The sequence below is a fragment of the Motacilla alba genome, chromosome 5, assembly GCF_015832195.1.
Source record: "Motacilla alba alba isolate MOTALB_02 chromosome 5, Motacilla_alba_V1.0_pri, whole genome shotgun sequence".
Lineage (NCBI taxonomy): Eukaryota > Metazoa > Chordata > Aves > Passeriformes > Motacillidae > Motacilla > Motacilla alba.
This window is the reverse complement of record NC_052020.1, coordinates 23,334,169-23,356,639: the sequence shown is the minus strand read 5'-3', so window position 1 is coordinate 23,356,639 and position 22,471 is coordinate 23,334,169. Positions and strand designations below refer to the sequence as shown.

The 22,471-nt window shown below is 40.7% G+C and overlaps 1 protein-coding gene across 1 annotated transcript in view; it reads left to right on the top strand.

The window, feature by feature from the left end:
- Nucleotides 1-22,471, top strand: part of C5H11orf49 (chromosome 5 C11orf49 homolog) — a 79,576-nt gene that overhangs the window by 50,794 nt on the left and 6,311 nt on the right. The window contains exons 4-6 of the mRNA XM_038138119.1: nt 14,089-14,173; nt 19,100-19,185; nt 21,602-21,797. Coding sequence (XP_037994047.1) covers nt 14,089-14,173; nt 19,100-19,185; nt 21,602-21,797 — 367 coding nt within the window. The remainder of the gene's footprint in view (nt 1-14,088; nt 14,174-19,099; nt 19,186-21,601; nt 21,798-22,471) is intronic.

Genomic DNA, 22,471 nt, shown 5'->3' with positions numbered 1-22,471 from the left:
GTTTGTTTTCAATCTCCGCATAGAAAAGTGATGTGGCTTTTCTACCTAAAACATGTCAATTTACTAGTGTCTTGTAACTGCTATAGATACTGGGGATAGTATCAATTTTGGGCCTTTTATAACTTTTCAATTCTCTACATTGTTCATTCATGCCATGTTTTCTATTCCTATCAATGCTTGTAGGCTATGATAGCCAAGTTTGTAAAAGAATTACAGATCCCTATTTATAATGTTACATATCAGCTTTTAACCTGTTATAAAATGTCTAAACATGAATAATTAGACCACTATGTTCTTCTCCTGTGTTCCTGCGTAGGGGAGAAAATGTGACTGGATCCCATATATCCTATGTGCAGCTATGTGTTTCATCTGCCACAAATATGACAATCACTGAGCTGAACATCATCACTTTTCTGAGAAAATCATAAATACTTTTTATCTTTCTGCTTAAACATTCTAGATACTATTTTGCCTGCTTAAATTTACTCCTTAATTAAGTTTTTTTTTCCTTATAGCTTTTGGACATTTTTGAGTCAGACATCGCTGTTTGGTGATACATCATTATCATTAATCTTGTGTTGGTGACCAGTAGTATTTGCACTTAGAAATACTAAAGTTCTGAAAAGAAGAATATGTAGTACTTACATTATCTACTCAAAACTCTTCTGTCCCTATTCCTATTTTGCATCTGAAGGCACATTACTGCAGCAACAAATTCGCTCCTGCATCTCCACATATTCCTGCTACACAAGACACTTCTAACAGTTGGATTTTTTTTTTTGTTTTGTTTCCTAATAGGTATAATAGAAAGTATTTCCAGTGCTTCCTTTTTAACACCTAGAATAGTTGACATTTTTACTCAGAAATTGAAATTAGAATCTAATCTGGCTAGCTCTGGAAGCTTTCAAATTCACACTGTATTCATGGAAAGACTTTAGAGTGATACAGACAGCAGTTCAAAAAAAAAGGAACTCAAAGAAAAGCTAATTAAATTTCCAAATAATTCACTGATTTGTTATTTCAAACCTTAACTGCAAACCAAGTAATGATCATCTTCCTTTTGCTGTAGCAGTGGCTGCAGAACTGTGTGTCCCTCATTCAGCAAAAGTCTGTTCTGGTCACAGCTGTGTATACAAAGCTGCAAGTGAAAATGAGATGTACACATAAAGGCTCTCAGTCTATTTCCCTTTGTGGCATTCATCTGTTTTTTCTTTACCAAACCCCAGAAAACATCCTCCTAAAAGGAAAGCACAAAAGTAAATAGTGAGAAGATTTGTTTTTTCCCTTGATAAACATGTCATGCAAAGTGACTTTCCAAACATACCCTATTTAGTGGAGATCATTTAGAAACCTTGAACTTCATCATTGTTTGTTGCCTACAAGCATGAATCCTAAAGGCCCCTATTCTTCCTGTTTCCAATTCCAGGATCGGTTAAGTCTTGTTTTGGCACATGGACCCATGTTCTCCAATCCAAAGAGTCACTTTCTCTATTTTTCTAATCACTGAGGAACTGTCTCTTGCATTTGTCTGCTGAACGTCTCTGAGGATTCTTAGAGATGGGATTTTTTTTTGCTTTCCTTTTGGATGCCCTATGTGTTAATGATTTCATTTAATCTTGAATCTCTTAAGAGCTAGCACTACTAGTTTTGGAGCCCTTAGTACTGCTTGTAGGCGGGGACTTGGCACAGCAAAGCCTGAAACAGATCCAGACAGAAGATAACTCATGTGAAAGACAACTGAAAGGATGGATGCTACCTTTAAACGTAGCATGAAAGTGAGAGGAGTACAAATTAATACATTTGTACAGAATCCCCCTTTTTACCATCCACTTCACATAAAGTACTACTAAAATACAGCTACATCTGATGCAGTGAATTGGGATAGAATTCTTTTGCCAGAAACACCAGGAAGCAATTTTTTTCCCATCAGGGCAGTATTAAGAAATATTTCTAATTGCAGGGAGCGAATAGGACCTCAGCTTTCAAGCTTTGCTTTGAAAGATGCAGCACATTTCCTTTGAGTCAAGAACACATGCTGAAATACATTATATTTAAGTGCTTCTTACAGCTATATTGCTGTACGATTTGCGCCATCTGATTTTCAGACTTGCTCCATAAGTCTTAACATTGAATGGGAAAAAAAGGGCAGATATTGCAGGAAATAAAAGGAACATGTGTGTTCTAAGTCTTCAGTGGCTGGAGATGCTTAAAGAGCAGCTTTCATCTCACTCCTTCTCTGAGGGTTTACCATACTTGCATTTCCATGATGGTTTTTTTGCTGAACAGTCAGGATATTGTTGCATGGGAGATGAAAAAATGTAAGTGAAACCACAAAGAGTACAGTTGTGTTAGAGCAATGTAGCTGAGGCCCCAGCTGCTAGTAGAGGTTAATACAGTGGTACTCACTGTGGATGGCCCATCTCACTGACTGTTGCTATTAATGTGTTAGTCAGCGGTAACTGTGGGGTTTTAGTACTCCTGCCATCTTCTGTTCCAACTAAGGACAATCCTACATCTTTCAGAGATGGTGTTTTGTTTCTCTTTGTTGTTGTTCTTGTTGTCTTCCCAGTAGCCTGCATCACGGCAGCAATCCATCCACGATTCTACAGAAAACTGATCACGCTTCCTTTAGGAAAAATCACGCACATATTATATCTAGTAAAAATCATTTGCTTGCTATGCAAAGTTATCATCCCACAACTAATCAGTTAAGTGATATTCCTTTTTATTGCTCTTGCTATAAAGATCCTTACAAAGATCTTGAAGAGCCTGATCTCGTTATGAGGCTGAAAAAGATTACACAACTGAATTCTGTTTTCAGTTTTAACAAGCAGGATGATAGTATGGATTCCTCTCTTCACTTGTCTTCCATTAGATGGCCTTTTATTTCCCTCTAGAAAGCACTGTACAACAACAAGAAAGTGTCCTTTTCTCTTTCTGCAACAACTTGCTTTTTTGTCTAGTTTCTTACACTTCTCTGATTACCATAATGTATGCATAGCATCAGTGTTAGGGCATAATGCTTGAATATTTAGGACATTTGCCTGAACTTTCTTCCAGCCAAATATTCTTCTTAACTTGTAGTTCATGGTACAAGGTCCAAGGAAGTTTATTTAGCTGTAAAATAGGTGGCATTTAAGTTAAACTTTGACAAAGATGCATTATGTCCATAAAAAACTTTCAGGATTAATGGAAAAGTTTAGAACTTTCTTAAAGAAACATTAAAAAAAAAAAAAAAAAGAGAATGCTTTGTTTCATTTTTTAGAAATTAATATCTATGTTAAATTTTTATTAAATACATATTTCTTCATGTGAAATACAGAGAAAGCTAACATTTTTTTTCTCTCTTTTCAATCTAAAAACAATAAATTTTTTTTGGATGCGTAGCTCACTAGAGTATTGTAAGAGTTAAAATCAAGGGACATTACAGAACCTTAGCCAAAAGCATACCCTTAAAAGGGGCAGTTGGATGCCTTGTTTCAGGTTTCTCTTAGTGCATTCATTCTGTTCTGTATTCAGACCAGTTCTGTAGTGGTGGTCATTTACAATCATTAATCTAGCTCATTGATATTGTAATGGGCTCCAAGCATTCTCTGTGAAGCTTACATGCTCCACTGCATTTCCTTCTAAATAACTAATGATGACTTCTTCAGTCTTGTCATTAACCAGATTTCCTTTCTTCAGCCAGTTGTCTTACGGATTTGCTTTGTTTGAGGTTCATTTTCTTTTTAAGTTTTCACACTCACAAAAGAGACTCAATATTGGCGTGCTTAAGAGCATTTTACATGACTGAACAACACTGCTCAAGCATATGTCCAGATACCATACTTATTTTTATGAATAGAGACTTTAACTGTTGATTGAGAGGCTCCTAAAAACAATGCCCTTTCCTCTCAGACTGTTGTTTTAGGTGCTATAACTTCTGAAAGAAAATTGGAGAAAACTAGCCCACAGTCTGGGTACTTGGGATTATACTGCATAGCCTGTGTGTAAACCTCTAGTAAATATACTGTGCAGTAAAGTCGAAGAATGGCCAGGCCTGCTGGTGGCTTTCAGTTCTTGGAAGATGCATGTTTATGTCAGGTCGTCAAATGGCTCCAGGTGAACACAAGTGCTCAGAGAAAGATGTTCTAGATCCTTCAGTGCTTTGTGGATCACAACCATCTTCTTGAGTTTCAACCACAGTGAGTTGACTGTTTTGTGTAGTTGCATACTGGTGTCACCCTTGGTGGCATGTGGAATTCTCCATTCTTTGCATGCCTGAACTTGTCTCCTTCAAGGCTGAGCTCATGATGGATGAGTTTCAGAGAAGCAATATCAGAGTGCCTGCTGTGATGGCAGCTCTTGGTGAAGATGCAGTTAGCTGTTCAGAACTTTGCAGTGGATTAGTTAAGAGTTGATGTGCAGCAGGGCCAGGAAGACACACAAGACTATCCCTAGTCATGATACAAATTATGCTGAAATTATTTGTCTTTCTTCTATTGGGTGCTTGTAGCAGCTGCACTGTTCTTTGAATGCTTCCTCCAAAGAAGTCACTAAAAGAGGAAAGTCCAAAACATTCCTGTTTTATTCATTGTTATGAGAAAATTGTCGACTGTTGCACCTCAAGCTTTTACAGGCCACCTTGTGCCATATGAACACGTATTTGAAAATATCTGATTCTACCAGAACTGTTTCATTGGAACCTTTCACTGATGTTTCCTGGAAAAGTTGTCTAGAAAGAAACTGGAAATTAAGGAAATCTTTGATCTTACATTGCTACAGCAATCTTCAGTATTTCCACAGTTCATTGTGTGTCCTCCTTGTTCCCTACCTCCTCTTTCTTTTAGGTCAATGTCATAGCTTTCTTCTGCTCCCTGACCCTGTGTGCATGACAAAGATGAGCTGTCTGCCAGCTAACTGTATTTCTTGGGGCTCCTAAAGCAGAAAGGAAATACCAAACACTTATTGAAGACTGGCCATATTGTCACTAGTCCTAGTACAAATCTGAGGGAGGATATGTAAGGTCCTGCGTTGAATGAAATACAGCTGCATACCACCTGCCCATTTACTCTGCCCATCTCGTGATGTGTAGCCATGAATTCTTCAGTTGTTTTGAAGATCTTAAGCTTAATGACAACTTGTTTTCTTGAGTAGAGGCTGATCCACATCTTGTCTAAAGATTACTGCTGCTGTTTGAGAGCTTGGGGAAATGTTGATGGTCCCCTTCAGTGAAGTGTTGCCGGCATTCCTGTACTTCACTATTAAGAGTGCTGTGGGTCCCGTTTCAAGTGGTTGAGCAGTCTGCCCCCCAGATGGCCAGAACTTCAACAGGAGTGTTTTCTCCTTATTGTTTACAAGACCAATTAGTTCTGGCATTGGATTGATTATTTTCTACACGAGTGACTGAAAACTTCTCAAAGTGAGAAAAGTCAGTTGTTGAACAAGATAAAAGCAGGCTGAATCACCTATAGCTGGGGAGATGTGCTAGTTATGTCTTTAGTAATGTTAGAGTGAAAGGAGAAAATAATTTGGACACACAAAAAAAATGTCAAATGTAATGGCATTTCAGTTATAAATTAGTTTCACTCTGAAATGGTACCTTATTTCTAGTTTTCTGGTTTATCTGTCTTAAAAGCCATTTATCTGTCTTGCGTAGCTTTGGTCTGGATTTGCTATGCCTCTGAAACATGATACATTCTCATGCTGTAGTCCACAAAACTAGGCCTATGTCCTTTAGAGAAAGCTAAATGTTGTTAGAGATCATAGTCAATGAGCTGAGCATTTCTTCAGGATTATATGTGCTTTGGAATATGCATGGATTTATCTTTGTAAATGTTAAAGAACATTGCATGGAGAAAATTGGTTGTCCATTTAAGTCACCATCTGGTTCCTGTATTCAACTATGTACTGGAAAATTTAAACCAGACTCTTTTGTTTGTCATCTTCTATCTTCTTTTTCTGCTTCTGGAAATATTGCCAGAAGTTGTGGCTGCTTCTCCTTTTTTATTGTTTGCTGTTCTTGCACTTTAGGAACTCTGAATTCTTTAAGCCCAAACTACATTCAAAGTTCCATTCTAGACTTAAGACAAGAAATTAATGAATTAACATTGTCTTTAGCGTTGCATTTGGTATAGTGTTTAGGTTCCTAAAGGGAAAAGATCAAACTTCAGTCATGTTTCAGATTTTCTGTGGGTTCAGGAATATCACACGGTATCAGTTAAACTCTTTGAGTATTGGAATGTTTTTTCTACAACCATGAGGGCTGAAAACTTTCTCTATGTTTCTAATGAAAATTTGAATTTTTCAGTTTGTGGATGTGCCATGTTAGCCACATAAGCACGCCAAATGATAGCCTTGGACTGTACCTTTGGCACAGCTCATGGTGCCCTGAGTAGCATTCACTCAAAGCTGAAGTAATGCTGCCACATGAAACACTTCATACTGAAGGGTAATTATGGGGCATTTGAAAGAGACTAGAGGATGATTAACATTTGTATAAACAGAAAGAATCTGGATTCTGGGGATAGAATTGGAGCAGTTCTGCATAAATTCATTTTCTGTTTTTGTTAATCTGGCGAGTGGTTTATTGATAAAAGGGCTCAAGATCAAAGTGCTGGAAAACAATCACACCATCTAGAAGATTTAACTCTTTTAAAAACTTTTAGCTTGCTCAAAGTAGGGTGCTACAAGCTTTGCCCATAATGGACCCATTTCTCTGTTCATATGAACTGTCCTGGCTACCTCCAGAACAAATGACTTCATTGTTCATATCAGCTGCAGCTGAATCTTTTCCTTCTTACCCGAGTACTTCAAAACTGGCTTTCTGCTCAATCACAATGCTGATCCTCTCTCCTTGTTCTCTCTTGCAGCACTCCCCCAACAAATCTTTTTAGGTCAGTCTGCTTAGCTCTCCACTATATTTGTCCTGAGTCAGACATAGGTTGTTCCAGGCAAATCTCACTAAATCTCTTTCACTCTTTGTTTTTTCACATCATAAACTGGCTGGTTTTATCTGTTGTCAACAGGAGTCACCTAAGTCTGCTGTTTGCAGTCATGTGCCTTTTGTAGAGTGCAAAACATCTTGTTTGTGAAGACTGCTCACCTGCAGCAGCTCCATTCCCTTATGTCTGGCAGGATTTTGCTCGTATTCTCACGGGTTAGGAGAGGCAATTCAGGATGCAGCCAGTTGCTGAAGGTACCTTTCTACCTGAGTCAAACTGTAATTATTCTGTGCATTCTTCAGTTACCCTGTCTGCTTTTGCTGTCATGTCATATCATGGCAGACACAAAGGCGTCTGGGGTCCTTTCCTGAGGGTGTCCTGGGATCCCATATGGGAGGACCTAAACAGTATCAGCAGAAAGAGTAGGTTTGTGAGTAACCTGAATTCATCTACCTGCTTGTTTTGTAAGGATGCCAAAAGTTCTGTCTTAAGTGTGTCTGATACCAGAGTGTTCACAAACCATCACTGCCGGTGGGGTGCAAGTACAGCAGGTAAAGCTGAATCTGCTTTTGTTATTAGGAGGATCACTAATTTCTAGGACATTGCCTTGCATACATCTTGGACTTTAAGGATTAAAACGTCTTAAGCAGGGAACTACTTAAGCCTATCTAAGAGTTTTTCTCTGCTGAGGAGGAGTGAATCTGCTGTCCTTATCCATCTCCTTCCCTCTTCCCTGCACCTGGCTGTGCTCTTCCACAGCTTGCTTTGCATGAGCTTTCATCACATATTTCTGAGAGCCAGTGCAATTCACTAGCCCAGGAAAAAAGTTGAATTTTCTCAGCAAGAGGCCTGCTGAGCGGCAGAGCTGGTATGAGGGGTGGTTCAGAGCCTTGTGGCCACCAGCAAGTGATGGGAAAGGAGAAAAAGAAGAGAGCCTGTCCCTTTCAGCAGGAGTAAAAGTTTAGGTTGGCTTAGGTGCATGTTGAACTTCATCATCAGGAAGACAGAGTTAATGCATCTAGTTGTTAAAATAAAAAAATACCAGCTAGTAATTTATAAAATGTATAAAATATAGAAATAATATATGCTAGTATATAATGAGATTGAGCCAGACCTTGATACAAAGCCACAGTATTAAAAGCTACTTACGCCCAAGACTCCATGTAAGGAACAGGTTCTTCTGTTGATCCATTGTACCATTTTACCATTAGATTTTACCATTATCCTCTTTAAACTATTCACTAGAAAATCTTCCTTTAAAAAAATAAATTGTTTTTTATCTAACCTGGCATCAATCTTTGGCATTTTCCTATTGCTTAGAAGTAACAAGTGGATCTCTCTCAGTTTTCTTCTGATTTTCTTACACTCTTTGGACTATGATTTAATGATTGTAGAAACTGTCTGTACACTTCAAGAGCAAAATGAATCCTGCTGTACATGTCTCACATGAATATGCTCAGTCCTATCCATGGATTAATTTCCCTAGAATTCTTGGCTTTTTGATTGTTATTAGCATGGAGGAAATTAGGCCATAGGTATCCTGTGAACAAGGCACGTGTAGGGTTTAGCCTATTAGCCAGATGATTCTTGTGAAGTTGCAGTATTATCAATTCTCATGTTTATGTTCACTGTTTTCTAAAATTGTAGTTCCTGTAGACAGCATGAGAACATGTAGACTTTTATTTTGGGGGGCTTCTGGGTTTTTTGTTGTTTTCTACAAGGTTGCAATCCTTCATGGATATAGAGAGAATCATAAATATGTGGTACTTACAACAGAAACACTAAAAAATAAAGGCCAGCAAAGACTCTTCCAACTCTTTAAAAAAAATTAGGCTGTTCTCTGTTATATTTGCAGGAGACTGATTTACAGCTCTATGCCTTTATGACTCTTGAATGACTTCATGACTGTGGTAGAAAAACAACCTGTGGAAATTGTGTGTCCTACCATAATTCAAAGGGTACAGCTACATTGCTCAGGGCTCCAGTCTGCTTGGATACTGGTTGTACATAAAAAATTATGGGAATAGGGAACTTTAATGTATATTCATCAAGGCAATCCTTGTGTTTCTGGGAAGCTAATAATGTGACTTTTTGGGGCAGATTTCATACACCAGCTGCAGTAAGTATTCTCCTACTGCTTTGGGCATTTTTATAGCTGTCACATTGTTGTGACAATGTTGTAGATAGCTACTTCTTGTGTTGAAAGCAGCCTAGATACAGCAGCAATGACTGCAATTCAGGCTAAGTCCTAAATATTTATTGGCTTCCTGGGTAGATTTTACAGCCTTCACTGAGCTGCAGGCTTCTATGTCTAGGCTGCTGTCACTATGGCAGATAACTGGTTTTAAGATAATTCAGGTGTGTCTACACTTCACGCACAACACTGACAGCAGCATTAACACATCATTTAGTATTCCTGGAGTTTGCATCACTCCAGGTGTGAGTGAGGTTGTGTGCCATCTGTTAACCACACACAAACCAGAAACAGCTTTAATATGTGCTTTAAAAGCCAGGGAAGTACAAAGCAGCTGCCTCCATGTTTCTCAAGGTAGGCCATTTTTATCCAGAAAATGCTACCTTCTTAGACTGTACCACATGGACAAAATTCTTTTTTCTCTACATCTCTGAAACATGAGAAACAGTCTGCCTCAGGCACTAAAAGACAATAAACTACTCACAGGACAATCCTATCTGCAGGAAAGGGTTAGGATTTTGCTAGTGGCATGGTCTCCATAGCAGTACAAGTTAGGCAAGAATTTGAAGTCTAGTAGAGCAAAAATTATGGTAAACTGTCAAAGTACTTTCTGTTAAGCTCCTTCTTAGTGACCTGTTGTTTTAAAATGACTTTGGAATTTGTTATTAGCCCTTTTTTAGTAGAAGAGTGAAGTGTTAGTTCAGCTGTAAATGAACATGATTAACATGGCGACTGCAATCTCCATCCTTAAGCATATGGTTATGAGTAATTTTGTTCCACTGCAAGGGCATGGTAGAGTGTGTGTATCTCACTGCCCTGTGCTGTGGGGTCAGATTTAAACACTCCATGATTTGCTTCATTTGTTACTGGAACTTGAGATGCAGTAATTTGTGGTAGCAACCAAAGTGGCAGTTGTGGATTCCAGTTTTCACTCATTCTGACTGGTACCTTCCTTCTTTTCTTTCTTTCTTCATCATGCAACATTGAGCTCTATTTACTCAGCTGTGGCCTGGAGACAGGAAGGAGCAACGTGGTCATGCACCAAAACTGCCCCTGTTTATTCCCAGCAGCTCTTGGCAAACAGTGTGGTACATGGGCAAATGTAATTTTCTGCGTGGTCTTCACTGACCTTGCTGTAGGGCATAGGAAAACAGTGATCATAGCAAACTGAAAACACCTCCTAAGGTCTGTGGTGATCCCACTTCCTGTATAAAAGGTACCCAACTATAGTCTGAAAAATTGGTATGATTTGTTGGTCAGGCGCCTGGGGTGTCTGCAGGCTGAGTTGTGTTATAGCCTAAAAAAGTCTGCCTGTGTGCCTCACTGAATAATTTGGTGCTGTTTCCCCAGGCATTAGAAACAAAGTGTTTCTTTAGAGCAGGAACTTCTCTCCACTTCAACTTCAGTGTCAGTTTCTAGTCTAAATAGACCATTTGCCCAAAGATTGAAACTGTAATTAATTCCACTTTTATTGATTACAAACTTCATTCTCTAATGTGCTGGTTTGGAGTGGATCTCTGCCACCCTTTCCCAAATTCTTTCTGATCAGACTTCTGCTTTTATTCTATATTGTTTTGTTGTTTTATGGTAGAGGTGAAAGGATGATGCTGTGACTTGGTAAGAAGACAGAGAAGAAAAAGACAGCATGAATTATTATAAGTTTTTGAACTATGTTATTTCTGCCAAGTGAGAGATCTCTATTTATGCCTCAAAACTAATGCTCTCTTAGGACCTAGCTACCTTCTCAAGCTGCTTTTGTCTATCAATCAGACAGGGACTGAGAAAAAAGGAAAAAAGTGCAACTTTCTTTGGAAACCTCATTCTTAAAAAAAACAAAACCAACCTGAAACTCCTCTACCTTCAGGGAGAAAAGAGACTAAAAACCAAAATTATTGAAAAGGGCCATAGCTGATTAAAGCAGGCAGATTATCCTCCTAGAGACTGTCTGTTCTAAATGCAGGAAGGATACTTTGTATGCTGCTGGACACCACATTGTAGAAATCTAAAGGGGATCAAAGCAGAGGAACAGATATAGCTGGGCTAAGTAGTGAAAGAAGTAGAGGGTAAGGTAAACAGATTTAACTTAAGAATAATTGTAGTTATTGGTTAAGTGGATTAAATAAGATACAGTATGAAGAAAGGGTTATTATAATGGTCTGTTGATAAATGAAAGAAAAAATAATAACAGGCAAGAGGTGTAAGGATGCCTAAATAGGAATTTTAATTTAAGCAAATAAAAAATGGAAATTGAGTATTGCATAAAGTTTCCAATTAGTGTGATTCCTTCAGACCAACATCTAGACTTCTTAGCAAAGATCAGAAATTTATTGTCCAGCATTATTCAAAGCTAGATTTAAAAATCCTTGAAGAGTAAAAGGTCCATACTATCCTGTTCACTTTTGAGAAAGTGTCTGTTTCAACAAGAGTTTTTATTTGCCCCATGTTCTCTGTTTTCATGTAACCTGCTTCCTTTGCTGGGCCTGTGGAAAATCACAGAATCATAGAATGGGTCACTGACCACAGTGGGTCATTTGGTCCAACCTTCCTGCTCGAGCAAGTTCATCCTAGAGCACATGACACAGGATTGCATCCAAATAGTTCTTGAGTATCTCTAGTGAGAGAGACTCCACAACCTTGTTGGACAACCTAGTGCATGGTGACTCCCGCAGTAAAGTTCTTCCACATATCCATGTGGAAATTCCTGTGCATCTGTTTCCACCTATTGCTTCTTCTCCTGCTGCTTGGCACCATCAAAAAGAGTCTGGCTCCATCCTCTTGACACTCTCCCTTCAGATACTGATAGACATTGATGATGTCCCCTCTCACTTGTCTCATTTTAAGGTGAGCAGGCCCAAGTCACTCAGCCTGTGCTTGTTAGAGAGATTCTTCAGACCCTTAATAACCTTTGTAACCCTCCACTGGACCTCCACAGGAGCTCCACGTCTCTCTTGTCTTGAGGGTCTCAGAACTGCACAGAGTGCTTCCCATGTGGCCTCAGCAGGGCTGAGTAGAAGGGCAGGATCACCCCCCTGGACCTGCTGGCAGTGCTCTTCTTAGTACACCCTAGGATACCATTGGCCTTCTTTGCCACAAGGGCTTTGCTGGCTCAGGGACAGCTTGTTGTCCATCAGGACCCCCAGGTCCTTCTCCACAGAGTTGCTTTCCAACAGGTCAACCCTCAGGCTGTGCTGGTGCATGGGGTTGTTCTTTCCCAGGTGCAGGACCCTACACTTGCCTTTGTTAAATTTCAGTTGGTTCCTCTCTGCCCATCTCTTCAACCTGTTGAGGTCTTCCTGAATGGCAGCCCAGGTGGCCAAGAAGGCCAATGGCATCCTGGTCTGAATCAGCAGTAGTGTGGCCAGCGGTACCAGGGCAGTGATTGTCCCCCTGTACTCAGCAGTGGTGAGGCCACACCTTGAACCCTGCATCCAGTTTTAGGTCCCTCACTGCAAGAAAGACATTGAGGTGCTGGCATGTGTCCAGAGAAGGGCAGTGGAGCTGGTGAAGGGTCTGGAGCACAAGTTTTAGGAGAAATAGCTGAGAGAGCTGGTGTTGTGTAGGCTGGAGAAAAGGAGGCTCAGGGGAAACCTTACTGCTCTCTACATTTACCTGAAAAGTGGTTGCAGAGAGATAGGGGTCAGTCTCTCCTTCTAGTTACAAGGTTAGAGAAAATGGTCTCCAGTTGCACCAGGGAAAGTTTAGATTGGATATTAGGAAAAATTTCTTCCCTGAAAGTGTGGTCAAGCATTGGAATGCCTCCCCCTACCCCGTCCCCTCCCAGGGAAGTGATGGAATCACCATCCTTGGAAGTGTTCAAAAAACATGTAGATGTGATGCTTAGGGGTGTGGTTCAATGGTGGACTTGGCAGAGTTGGTTAATGGCTGGACCTTGCTGATTCTGTGATTCTAAGTTATGGCTGTCATCTGAAACAAGGTTAATTATTTGGATAAGAGCCTAATGAAGACTAATGTGTTTGTGGTGAAAGAACTTATGCTCTGTACCTCAGGTCTGCTGCCAGTGCCCTTGAGATCCCCTCCCTGACTACTGCTTGGCTCTACTTCCACCTCTGGCTCTTTCTTCCATACTTTGCATTCTTCTGTATATAGAAGTACTGCAAAATTGCTGCTGTTCAGCTAGTCTTCTTCTTAACTCCAGTCCACAGCCTTTTGGACTGTGAACATACAATCATGTAGGGCTTTTTGACATCAGGATGTTTCCATTCCCTTGGGATCCCTAAGCTTCCCTAAGAGTCACCTCTTTTAGACTCCTTCTGCTGAGCCACAGAGTTCCTTCTTGACCAGTCTTTCACAAAGCTGCTCTCTAAAACATGAATCATTTGATTGGTTTTCTTGTGTTTTTTGGATCTTTGTTCTGTGCTTCCTATAATACAGTGACCAGATTTGTACACATTATTCCAAAAGAGACCATCCAGCTGCCTTACTGAATGCCAAAGTAATAACGTCTGTGGTTTATACTCTGTAGCCTTCCATACACAACCCAAAAACCTTGTTTGCCTTTGTTACTGCTGCCAGATGTTCTGTGGATGATTTTCAAGTGTATTGTGGGGAATGTCACCATGCCAGTGAATTTCAGCAAATTTAAGCAACTTTGAAATGATTCCTTTTTCCACATGGTTATATTCAAGTCAAACCAAACTGTGTTCTCACTTGAAACTGCCCTGTTTTGGTTACCCCTTTTTCACACTGAATCACTCACTACCTGTTACCAGTTTCTCTACAGGAGCCTGTACAATAGGATTTTCCCTTCATCAGGCCTCTTTCAGATGGTGCTGGAAACTCCATTTAAAGAGCCCAGCTCTTAAAGTCTAGGGAACAGTTATATTGTCTTTAATACTCAGACTACTTGAATTGGGAGTAAAGGGAATATGAGGCTTTTTTCCTAGAGAGGAAGCAAGGGGAGGGAACAGTGCATAAAAGAATTACAATGTTCTCACCTCTCTTTTCCTGCAGATTTGCTGACAGCACAGGAATACCACTGCCTGCTGCAGTTGCTCTGCCCTGACTTTCCAATGGAACTCACTCAGAAAGCGGCAAGGTGGGTCCTCATTCTCTCTTTAAAGGCAAGATTAGTCCTACTTGTATGGACTTAGGAACTAGACCTGTGGGTAAAGGTAGGAACAGGGACCTTCAGCTTTTAAGGTTTTGGGGAAAAGAGACACCACACCATCTTTTGAGGTTAAGAACAGGGTGTTTCTCTAGCAATGTGAAAGAGTATATATTTAAGATATACAAAGACTGAAATATCAATGCAGAATGCTGCTGTTGGCTCTGTGTTCAGATGAGTTGCAGATAAAAGAATGTTAGCCAATATGTTTTTAACTGACATGTTTTTTAAACTCGATTTCAAATACTGTTTACCATTCTTAAATGTGTTCCCCCTTGCCCCAGCTTCTATGGTTGATCACATTTAAACACACTAACCTCTGAAAGATTGCCAGTGTTTTAAAGTATGTTTGGTAAGAACATGGCAGCTAATCTGTTTGAAATTTTATTCAAATACAAGGCAAAAAGCAGATAGCTGGCTCAGGGCATTGATAATGTGATATGGAGTATTTTACTGATGGTGCTTGCTGATTCCAGTCTAGCCCATGCAGCTGATTACTAACTATCTGATATGGAAAATGTAATAAGGTACACACATCTTCAGTTCAGTTGCTTGTCCCCTCGTGCCAGACTAAGAAAGAACACTAGCCCTGTAGCAGATATATCTGCTGCCTCCTTTCATGGAGGTACACAAGCACCAGTCCCCTGTGCTGGTGTGTATTTCGTAGGGCTCCAGCTGAACTGAGCAGGAATTTGTGATGGTGCATGCAATGTAGGAGACTTCAGCATATCTACACATGTTGTGATGTTTGTGTCAAGGAATTTAGTCCACAAGGCTGCTGTAAACTAGAGGCCCCATTCAGGGGCCTGCTGCACTGTTGTGCATGTGTTGTAGAGACAGACAAGCTGGCTTTGGGAGCAGGTGTTGGAGAGATATGAGATCTCTGTCAGAGGCACGCAGGCTCAGGTGGGGGTGACCTCACTCCTGCTTTTCACTGGCTAGAGATTTACTTGCCCATTGCTAGCTCTGTAACAAGCTAATCTAATTGAACAATTTTAATAAAACTTGTCATATTTCTAAACCATTTTTCCCTTTGCTTACAACTGTTGCTCACTCTCTTATACTTTTTCTGGTCTACACTTCTCATTGTCCTCCTTGGTCTCTGCCTGTTAGAAGGGTGAGCTCTGCAGACTTTCTTACAGCACCAGTTGACCTAGTCTTTGCAAAACATGAGTGTCACATGCAAACCTGGAGACATTGTTCCTTCTTCAGTCTGCACGCCCCAATTGTTGCTAATTTCCTTCTGAAAAGAATTAAATGAAGTAGCAGCAGGAGTAGCCACAACGTTCAGTGATACAGCCAGGACCTGCATTGGTACTGCTGGGAAGAGGGCAGTCATAGCTGTAGCCTCAGAGCTGCGTGACTGAGATGATGTCCCAGCACGGTGCAGTCCACTCCTGCAGGAGCTGTTGCTATGCTCTGATAACAAACAATAGGACTAAGATCAGGATATGTCAGAACGTTAGAATGGAGGCTATGACAATATAGGTTTTATTCACGTGACAGAGGGCTCTATTTTCCTGTTCCTGGTGCAGAAGTCATATCCAAAAAATGAACTAGGATATCTGTATCTGTGAGATTTCTTTGGATTTTTTTTCAAATGGTTATAGCCATTAGCAGATTAAAGACTTTAATCTACAGAGATACCTTTGATCTTCAGAGACACCTTTTGGCTTTCTGAATCTTGAAATTGCAGGACAGAAAATAAAGGAATTTTTTCTCATTTATTGCCATGATTGTAAGATCTGTACTTGAGCAATGATTTTTCTATTGTAAGAGAAACACAAGGAACTCACTGCCCACATTTGAGTAGTGACAGCCCAGTAGTTCACAGCTCCTATGCTGTTTTACTTGCTGTGTGAGCTCATGTTGCATTGATCAGTACTAATGGAACTGGGGCTTGCAATTCAGTACTCGTATTGTTAAAAGGTTGCCTAAGAGTGCAGACTATTTTGTATGTTTTGCATGTTTTGCTTATTTTTGCTTCCATGTCTCAGTAAATAAACCAAGTCTCTGAAAACTCATTTGAGCCAGCCTGGCTTTAAGACAGATCGTGTCTTTAATGGTAGCAGAAAATGGTAAAAGTCCTTTCAACTTGCCTGGTCTAGAGTTTGTCCTGGGAACATCCTGTCTAGTCTGGATTTCTGAGATTTTAACCACAATCAGGAGACCATAAAGTTTCTCCATTGGCACAATAGTAAGGCTTTCCTGCCAACCAAACCCACTTGAACCCTGAAAAACCACTGTACCCTCTACCAGAATGCCTCAAGTGTAGGTATTTTTCTTCAGTCCTTTCCAAAGTTCCTCCTTGATTTTCGTTATTCACTGAGTGCCAACTACTAACTTTTTAAATACATCTGTGGCCTCAGGATTTGAAGTCTAATTTGGACTAGAAAAAAAAATCCCATGAAATATGAGGCACCTGATGAACTCTTTTGAGTTGCAGTTCATACTTTCAGATTTTGTCCTCAATTTTGGTCCTGCTGTCTAAGTTACAGTCCATAGCTAGGTTTTTCTTCTTGCCAAATATTTCAAGGAAGAGGTACAGATATGTTGCATATGATGCTCTCTCAGCTTCCTTGAGTGCTTAGTCAGCTGGCTATGTGGGGGAATTGCCAGCTGCAGTCAATCTCCCCACAAATGATTGTATTGGATTTAAAGACTTCTCAACATTTCCGGCGTGCAAACCCCTGGGCCAAGCGGAGTCCGTAACCCAGCACCAGAGTGCACCTGCTTCTATTTAGATGCTTCTCTGTCACATATATGCTGTATAGGCTTCCTCAGAGGCTCCTTGCTGTCTTTAACAGCAAAAACTGTCCAGCAAATTCTCATACTTCTGCATATTTTCTCATGCTCTCCTCTAAGTAAGAGACTGGAACTTGGTGCTGCAGAGCAATGCCATTGACCAGAGTTTTAAATTTAGCAAGTGAAATGAGTTTCTTGTTAGGAAGGTGGTGTAATATTGTCTCTCTGCATAACAAATATGTAAAACCACTCTCCACTGTTGTTTTCCTGCATCTTTGAGAAGAAAGCTTCGGTGCTTTGAGGGTATCAGGGAGACAGGCCATCATTTCAAAGGAGGGAGTGCATCTCATCAGTGATGTGGCCAATTGCATTTCCAGTGCTTAAATAGTGGTTGGAAATGCCAGTGGCTGAGCAGTTTTGCCTTAGAGATGAAGATGCTCCGCCTGCCAGCTTCAAAGCCATTTCCTTGATGTGGCCACTGACAATCTCAGTAACATGCTTATTAGTGAGAATTAAGAACTGAAGCTACTGCTTCTTTAGACAGGAGGAGAGGAGGCTTCTGGAATGTAATAAATAAATCAGAAGCACTTTGACATCTTCAAAGGGTTTTGTTTTAAATACTGGCTTTTCTCCTGGGGACCCTCTTAGCCCCAGTCTTTCTTCTTTGAGATAATTAATTCAAGCTGCTCTACATGTTTGATTTTGCCACAGTGAACAGAACTGGTCTGAGTGGCAGGGAAGTCTTGCAAGATCCTGTGTTCTTCTAGGTCAGCCTCCCACACAGCTCCCTGAAGTCTTTTACATGAGACAGAACAGTGTTTCTCCAGCAATGTGTTTAGACAATTGGTGCTGCAGGAGTTGGTGTGCAGGTTGCATCTGGCCCTGTGTTCAAAAGGGTCCTATTGGATGACCCATACTTTGGCTGTAATGAACTGACAATACCCATATGGCACCGTATGCCTGATGCTGACTGTACAGGTTCAGTAGACCTAGATGCAGTTGAAAAGAAATACCAATTGCCTTTCTTTAGCATTGCCTTAATACTCTAGGTTTTTTCCTATCAAAGTGGAGTATTTTCTTCTGTTTTACAGTCTAAGCTATCATTGATTAGATGAGTTTGATCTTCCCCAGTTCACAGACTGACCTTTTTATCCTTAGGTAGCGGTGGCAGTGACCAGATATTGTTTTTGTTTTCATTTTTGCCCTGAAATCCACAGGTTTTTTTCCTGAAAGGAAGAGCTGGACTTTGCTATCACTTATATTTCATGGTTTTGGCCTATGGCTGGTATTTTCCTTATTGAAGAAATATGCTTCAAAATAGGAATGCATGTAGCTCCCTATGTGCACCTATGACTTAGCAGGGACAAAGAAGACTGCACCTGGCCCAAGAAATCTTCTGTTGCCATGAAATTTGACTTGAGAGTCAAATAATACACCTAATATGAAAAGAGACTGATTCTTTCATCAGGAAGGGAGGATAGGATGTTCACAAAGTGCAGTTAGGAAGCTGAATGTTGGTGCAATGCTATTTCCCTATAGTCAAGTAGAGTTTGTTTGAGTATAGATGGTGAATCGCAACTGTTGTGACCTTTATGAATCTGAAATATGTCCCGGTTTGATGAAGTCTCATATACAGAGGAATAGCATGAGTCTCATTCTGCTTACACCAGTTTACTACTTGTGTAACTGTCCTGCCTGTAGTCACATTTAGTCAGAAGCTGGACTTAGATGATCCTTGTTGATCCCTTCCAACTCAGGATATTCTACAATTCTGTATAACCATGTGAACCAGCCTTGCAGTGTTTGTTCCATCATGTCCACCAGGCTTTGAATGTCGCACTGCTCTGTTCACACTGTGGCTGAAGTGTGTGACTGACATTCAGCATCTTCTCCTTGCTTCAGGTTCTTAAGCTGCCTTCAGTTGATATTAGGGCGTCCGCATCCATGCGGCAGTGGGTGTTCCCATTTCTCTCTTCACACTTCTTATACTGGCCACTAGCAATTCTCAGTTGCCCATAGATCCTTGGCTGCACTTTCTCAGGGTCTGGGGTTCCTCGTTACAGACTTGAGTTTTTTTGGAAATGCTAAACTGTTTCTCTCATCTTATCATAGGATTGTGCTGATGGATGATGCAATGGATTGCCTGATGTCTTTTTCTGATTTCCTCTTTGCTTTCCAGATCCAGTTCTACTACTCAGGTAAATTCTGGGAAGCTGTTGACTTCTCCCACTTGTAGAATTACAATTTTACAGCTTCCCAATCTTTCCCTTTTTTTGAAATTTGAAAGGATAGGTTTTTTCATGGAAAATATATAGCTAATGGACTGTACTGATGAAAAGCATTGCAGATGTCAAGAGATTAGGAGACTTAATGAGGAGATTCCAAATTGTTGTGAATAACAACACACCTGCAACTGCTATGTCTGATGAATTTGTCTTGGCCTTGAGACATGAATTTCCAGACTTTTATCTAGACTATGTTATCAGCTAACAATTAGCTTTTACTAGGAACATTTTTTACCTTTCTTTAGGAAATTATTCAATCCTACTGGATACAGCATATGGAAAGCCCACCAGCTGGTGCCTCTAAAGGAAAAGCAGCTGGACAAATTGATATAATTCTTTCCCTTAATATTTGCTCAACTATGAGCTGGTTTCAGCTCAGAGAGTTTCTGAACTGGGTATCATTTCCATGGGTTTAGGAACCCTCAGTGGACTCCACTCCCAAGAACTTCTTTAGCCTCCCCTTGAATCACATAAAATTGTAACCTCCACACCTTTTGGCGAAGAATTGCAGAGGTTTGGCACCTGTCCTGTGAAGAACGACCTCTTTTGTTTGATTTGAGACCCTCTAGTTGGAAAGCAAAAGGAACAGATAATGCATATGAATAGTCTTCATATTGTTGGTTATTTATTGTATTCTATCCCACTTCCTCAGTCTGAGTTTTAACTAGATAGGATACTTCTAAAATTCATGGTGGGAAAAGTACAAATCAAATAATATTGGTTTGTGTGTGTGTATTTCCTCATGCTCACCCACACATATACATCTGTAAAATCCCCACGTATTTTTAAACTTCAGGAGACAAGGTGGAGAAACTTGGATGAGCAGTCAGGTGCTTGTCCTCCATGGGGAGACTGCTTTAAAATACATTGTCCTGTTGCCCTAGCCCCTCTAAATTGTGATTGAGGAACGAGAATCTCATTCAGGACAAAAAGAGGGCAAACAGATTTTAGATGGGCTCCCAAGCACTGGCTAGCATGCCACTTTCTCATCTCCTGGCACACAGCACTTTCTAACATAAAGCTCATGGATTTCTGTCCACTCACACTGAAATGGCTCCCTCTGATGGATGTAGCTCACAATTGGCCTCGACCAAGCAAAAACACTGGCTAGAAGCTGTTGTGAGCATAATCTCTGGTCAGAGAGTAAACTTGGGTGGCCTTCTGATCTGATCCAACCTGTGAGTTCCCATCTTTCTTGCAGTTAGGAGTCTGCTGCTATCCCTAATACAAAAATCTCTTTTTCTCAGTGCTTCTCTGTATATACTTCCCTTGTAATTCCACTGTACCTATCACAACTTTATCCATGACACCTTATTGTAAAAGACCAGTTCAAAATGGTGATTTTGAGTTGGGCAGAACCAGGCTTGTAATGCCTTTAGTCAGGGACAGAAAATGTGTTTGGAAAGTTTTCTCTGATAAAACAAATATTTCCATGGAGCTGCAGAACCTCAGCACAGTCTCAGGGCCTGCTGACATCCTGACTTTCCTCTCCAACCACCTAATGCACAGCACTGCACTTCCATTCACTTGGAACTTAAATGCCACTGGAGTCCTGGCAAGCTCATTCTTGTGTACACACTCTCAGAGATCCCATCCCTGTCCTGTTCACCCAGGCACAGTGCACACACGCAGCCTGTCATGCACTCTCCCACCAACCCACACACATGCAAACCACTCCAAATGGAATCTAGATTTGTAAACTGCTGACCACATCCATAAACAAACTTGTTTAAAATTAGACTCCTGCAGTAAACAGTGGGTAGTATGAGGAGCCTGGGGAGAGGCTTTCTGCCAACTCTAGCCCTGACCTGCCCTGGCCCTTCTTCTAGATCCTGTGTTATATTTACTTTGGAGCAGCATGGAGGCAAGCTGATATACAGCCTGGAGCCCTAACTAACATGCTCCCTTTCCTCCTGTTGCAGTTCAATGTAGTTTGCTCCCAACTTGGATGAGTTCTAAATCAGTGGCAAGAGGTGGAGAAGGAAAACATTTTAGACTTCACAAACTAGTTTTGTGTTTTACATTAGCTTTCATGCTTCACTGTTTTATTAGTGTGTTAGCTAGCCTTTGTTCCCTTGAGATGAATCTTCTCAACAGAGTGAGTGATGTCTCATAATCATCCTAATAAGAAGATAGCAACTTCTATGGAAATGGCTGTATGGGCACGCATAATATCTGTTCTGAACATGCAGGATGTTGTAGAGTTGTGTTTGTTTCCAGTTAGTGTTATGTACAAAACAGAAGAACAGTTTAAGCCACAGTCTGGTAGGTCAGGAGAATGCTTTGCTGGTTACAGCGCTGAGTTTTAAACAGCTTTCTGTTCTTTTAGAGTTCCTGGAAAGTGTGGCTGCCATTTATCAAGATCTGCTGGCTGGTAAGAATCCAAATACTGTGATTGTGCCAACATCATCCTCTGGGCAACATCGGCAGCGCCAGCCCCCAAGTGACTGCAACCCACTCGAAGGAGTAGAGGCATCTCTCTTCTACCAGTGCCTGGAGTCCTTGTGTGACAGATCAAAATACAGGTATGAATGGAGTCTAAAATACAAATTTGAAGTCTCTGTCTCTGGAGACCCTTTCTAAGGTTGGAACTGTGAAGAAAGAGAGGCCTTTGAACAAGCTGATATTCCCACATGGCTCTCAGTGAAGAAGTACGAAGGGAAACATCATAGCTGAGCAGCTTTAACCGAATGACAGAAACAATTTCATGGACCAAAGAAACATGGGGTTTGAACTGATTCTTGAAGTAATAGATAGATTTGGGTCTCTACTCTCCATCTCACTTCTGCATTGACACTTTCATCAAGGAGAGATCCATCATGAGATTCCTAGAGGGGATAAACAAGTGCAGTTGCGTTCTTGGGAGTTGAAAGAGCCCGCTGGGTGGATGGAGTATGACGCCTTAGTACCTGGGTGAGTTCACACTGTCAGTCTGTACCTGAGCCTGTGCTGGAGCTGGTTTCCAGCTACAGATCCAGGCACAAGACTAGCTTTAGTTCAGCAGGGAATGGAGCAACACCAGACTACTGTATAGCTTTGACAGACACTTTGATCATATTCTCACTACCTGCAAAAAACTTCACCTTCCTAGAAGGTCATGGTCCAGAAACACAAAATAACTCAGGACAATAACTCATAACAAGTTCCACCTGATTCCTACTTTAGGTTTCTAAATCCAGATTTGTGATCCACAAAGTTA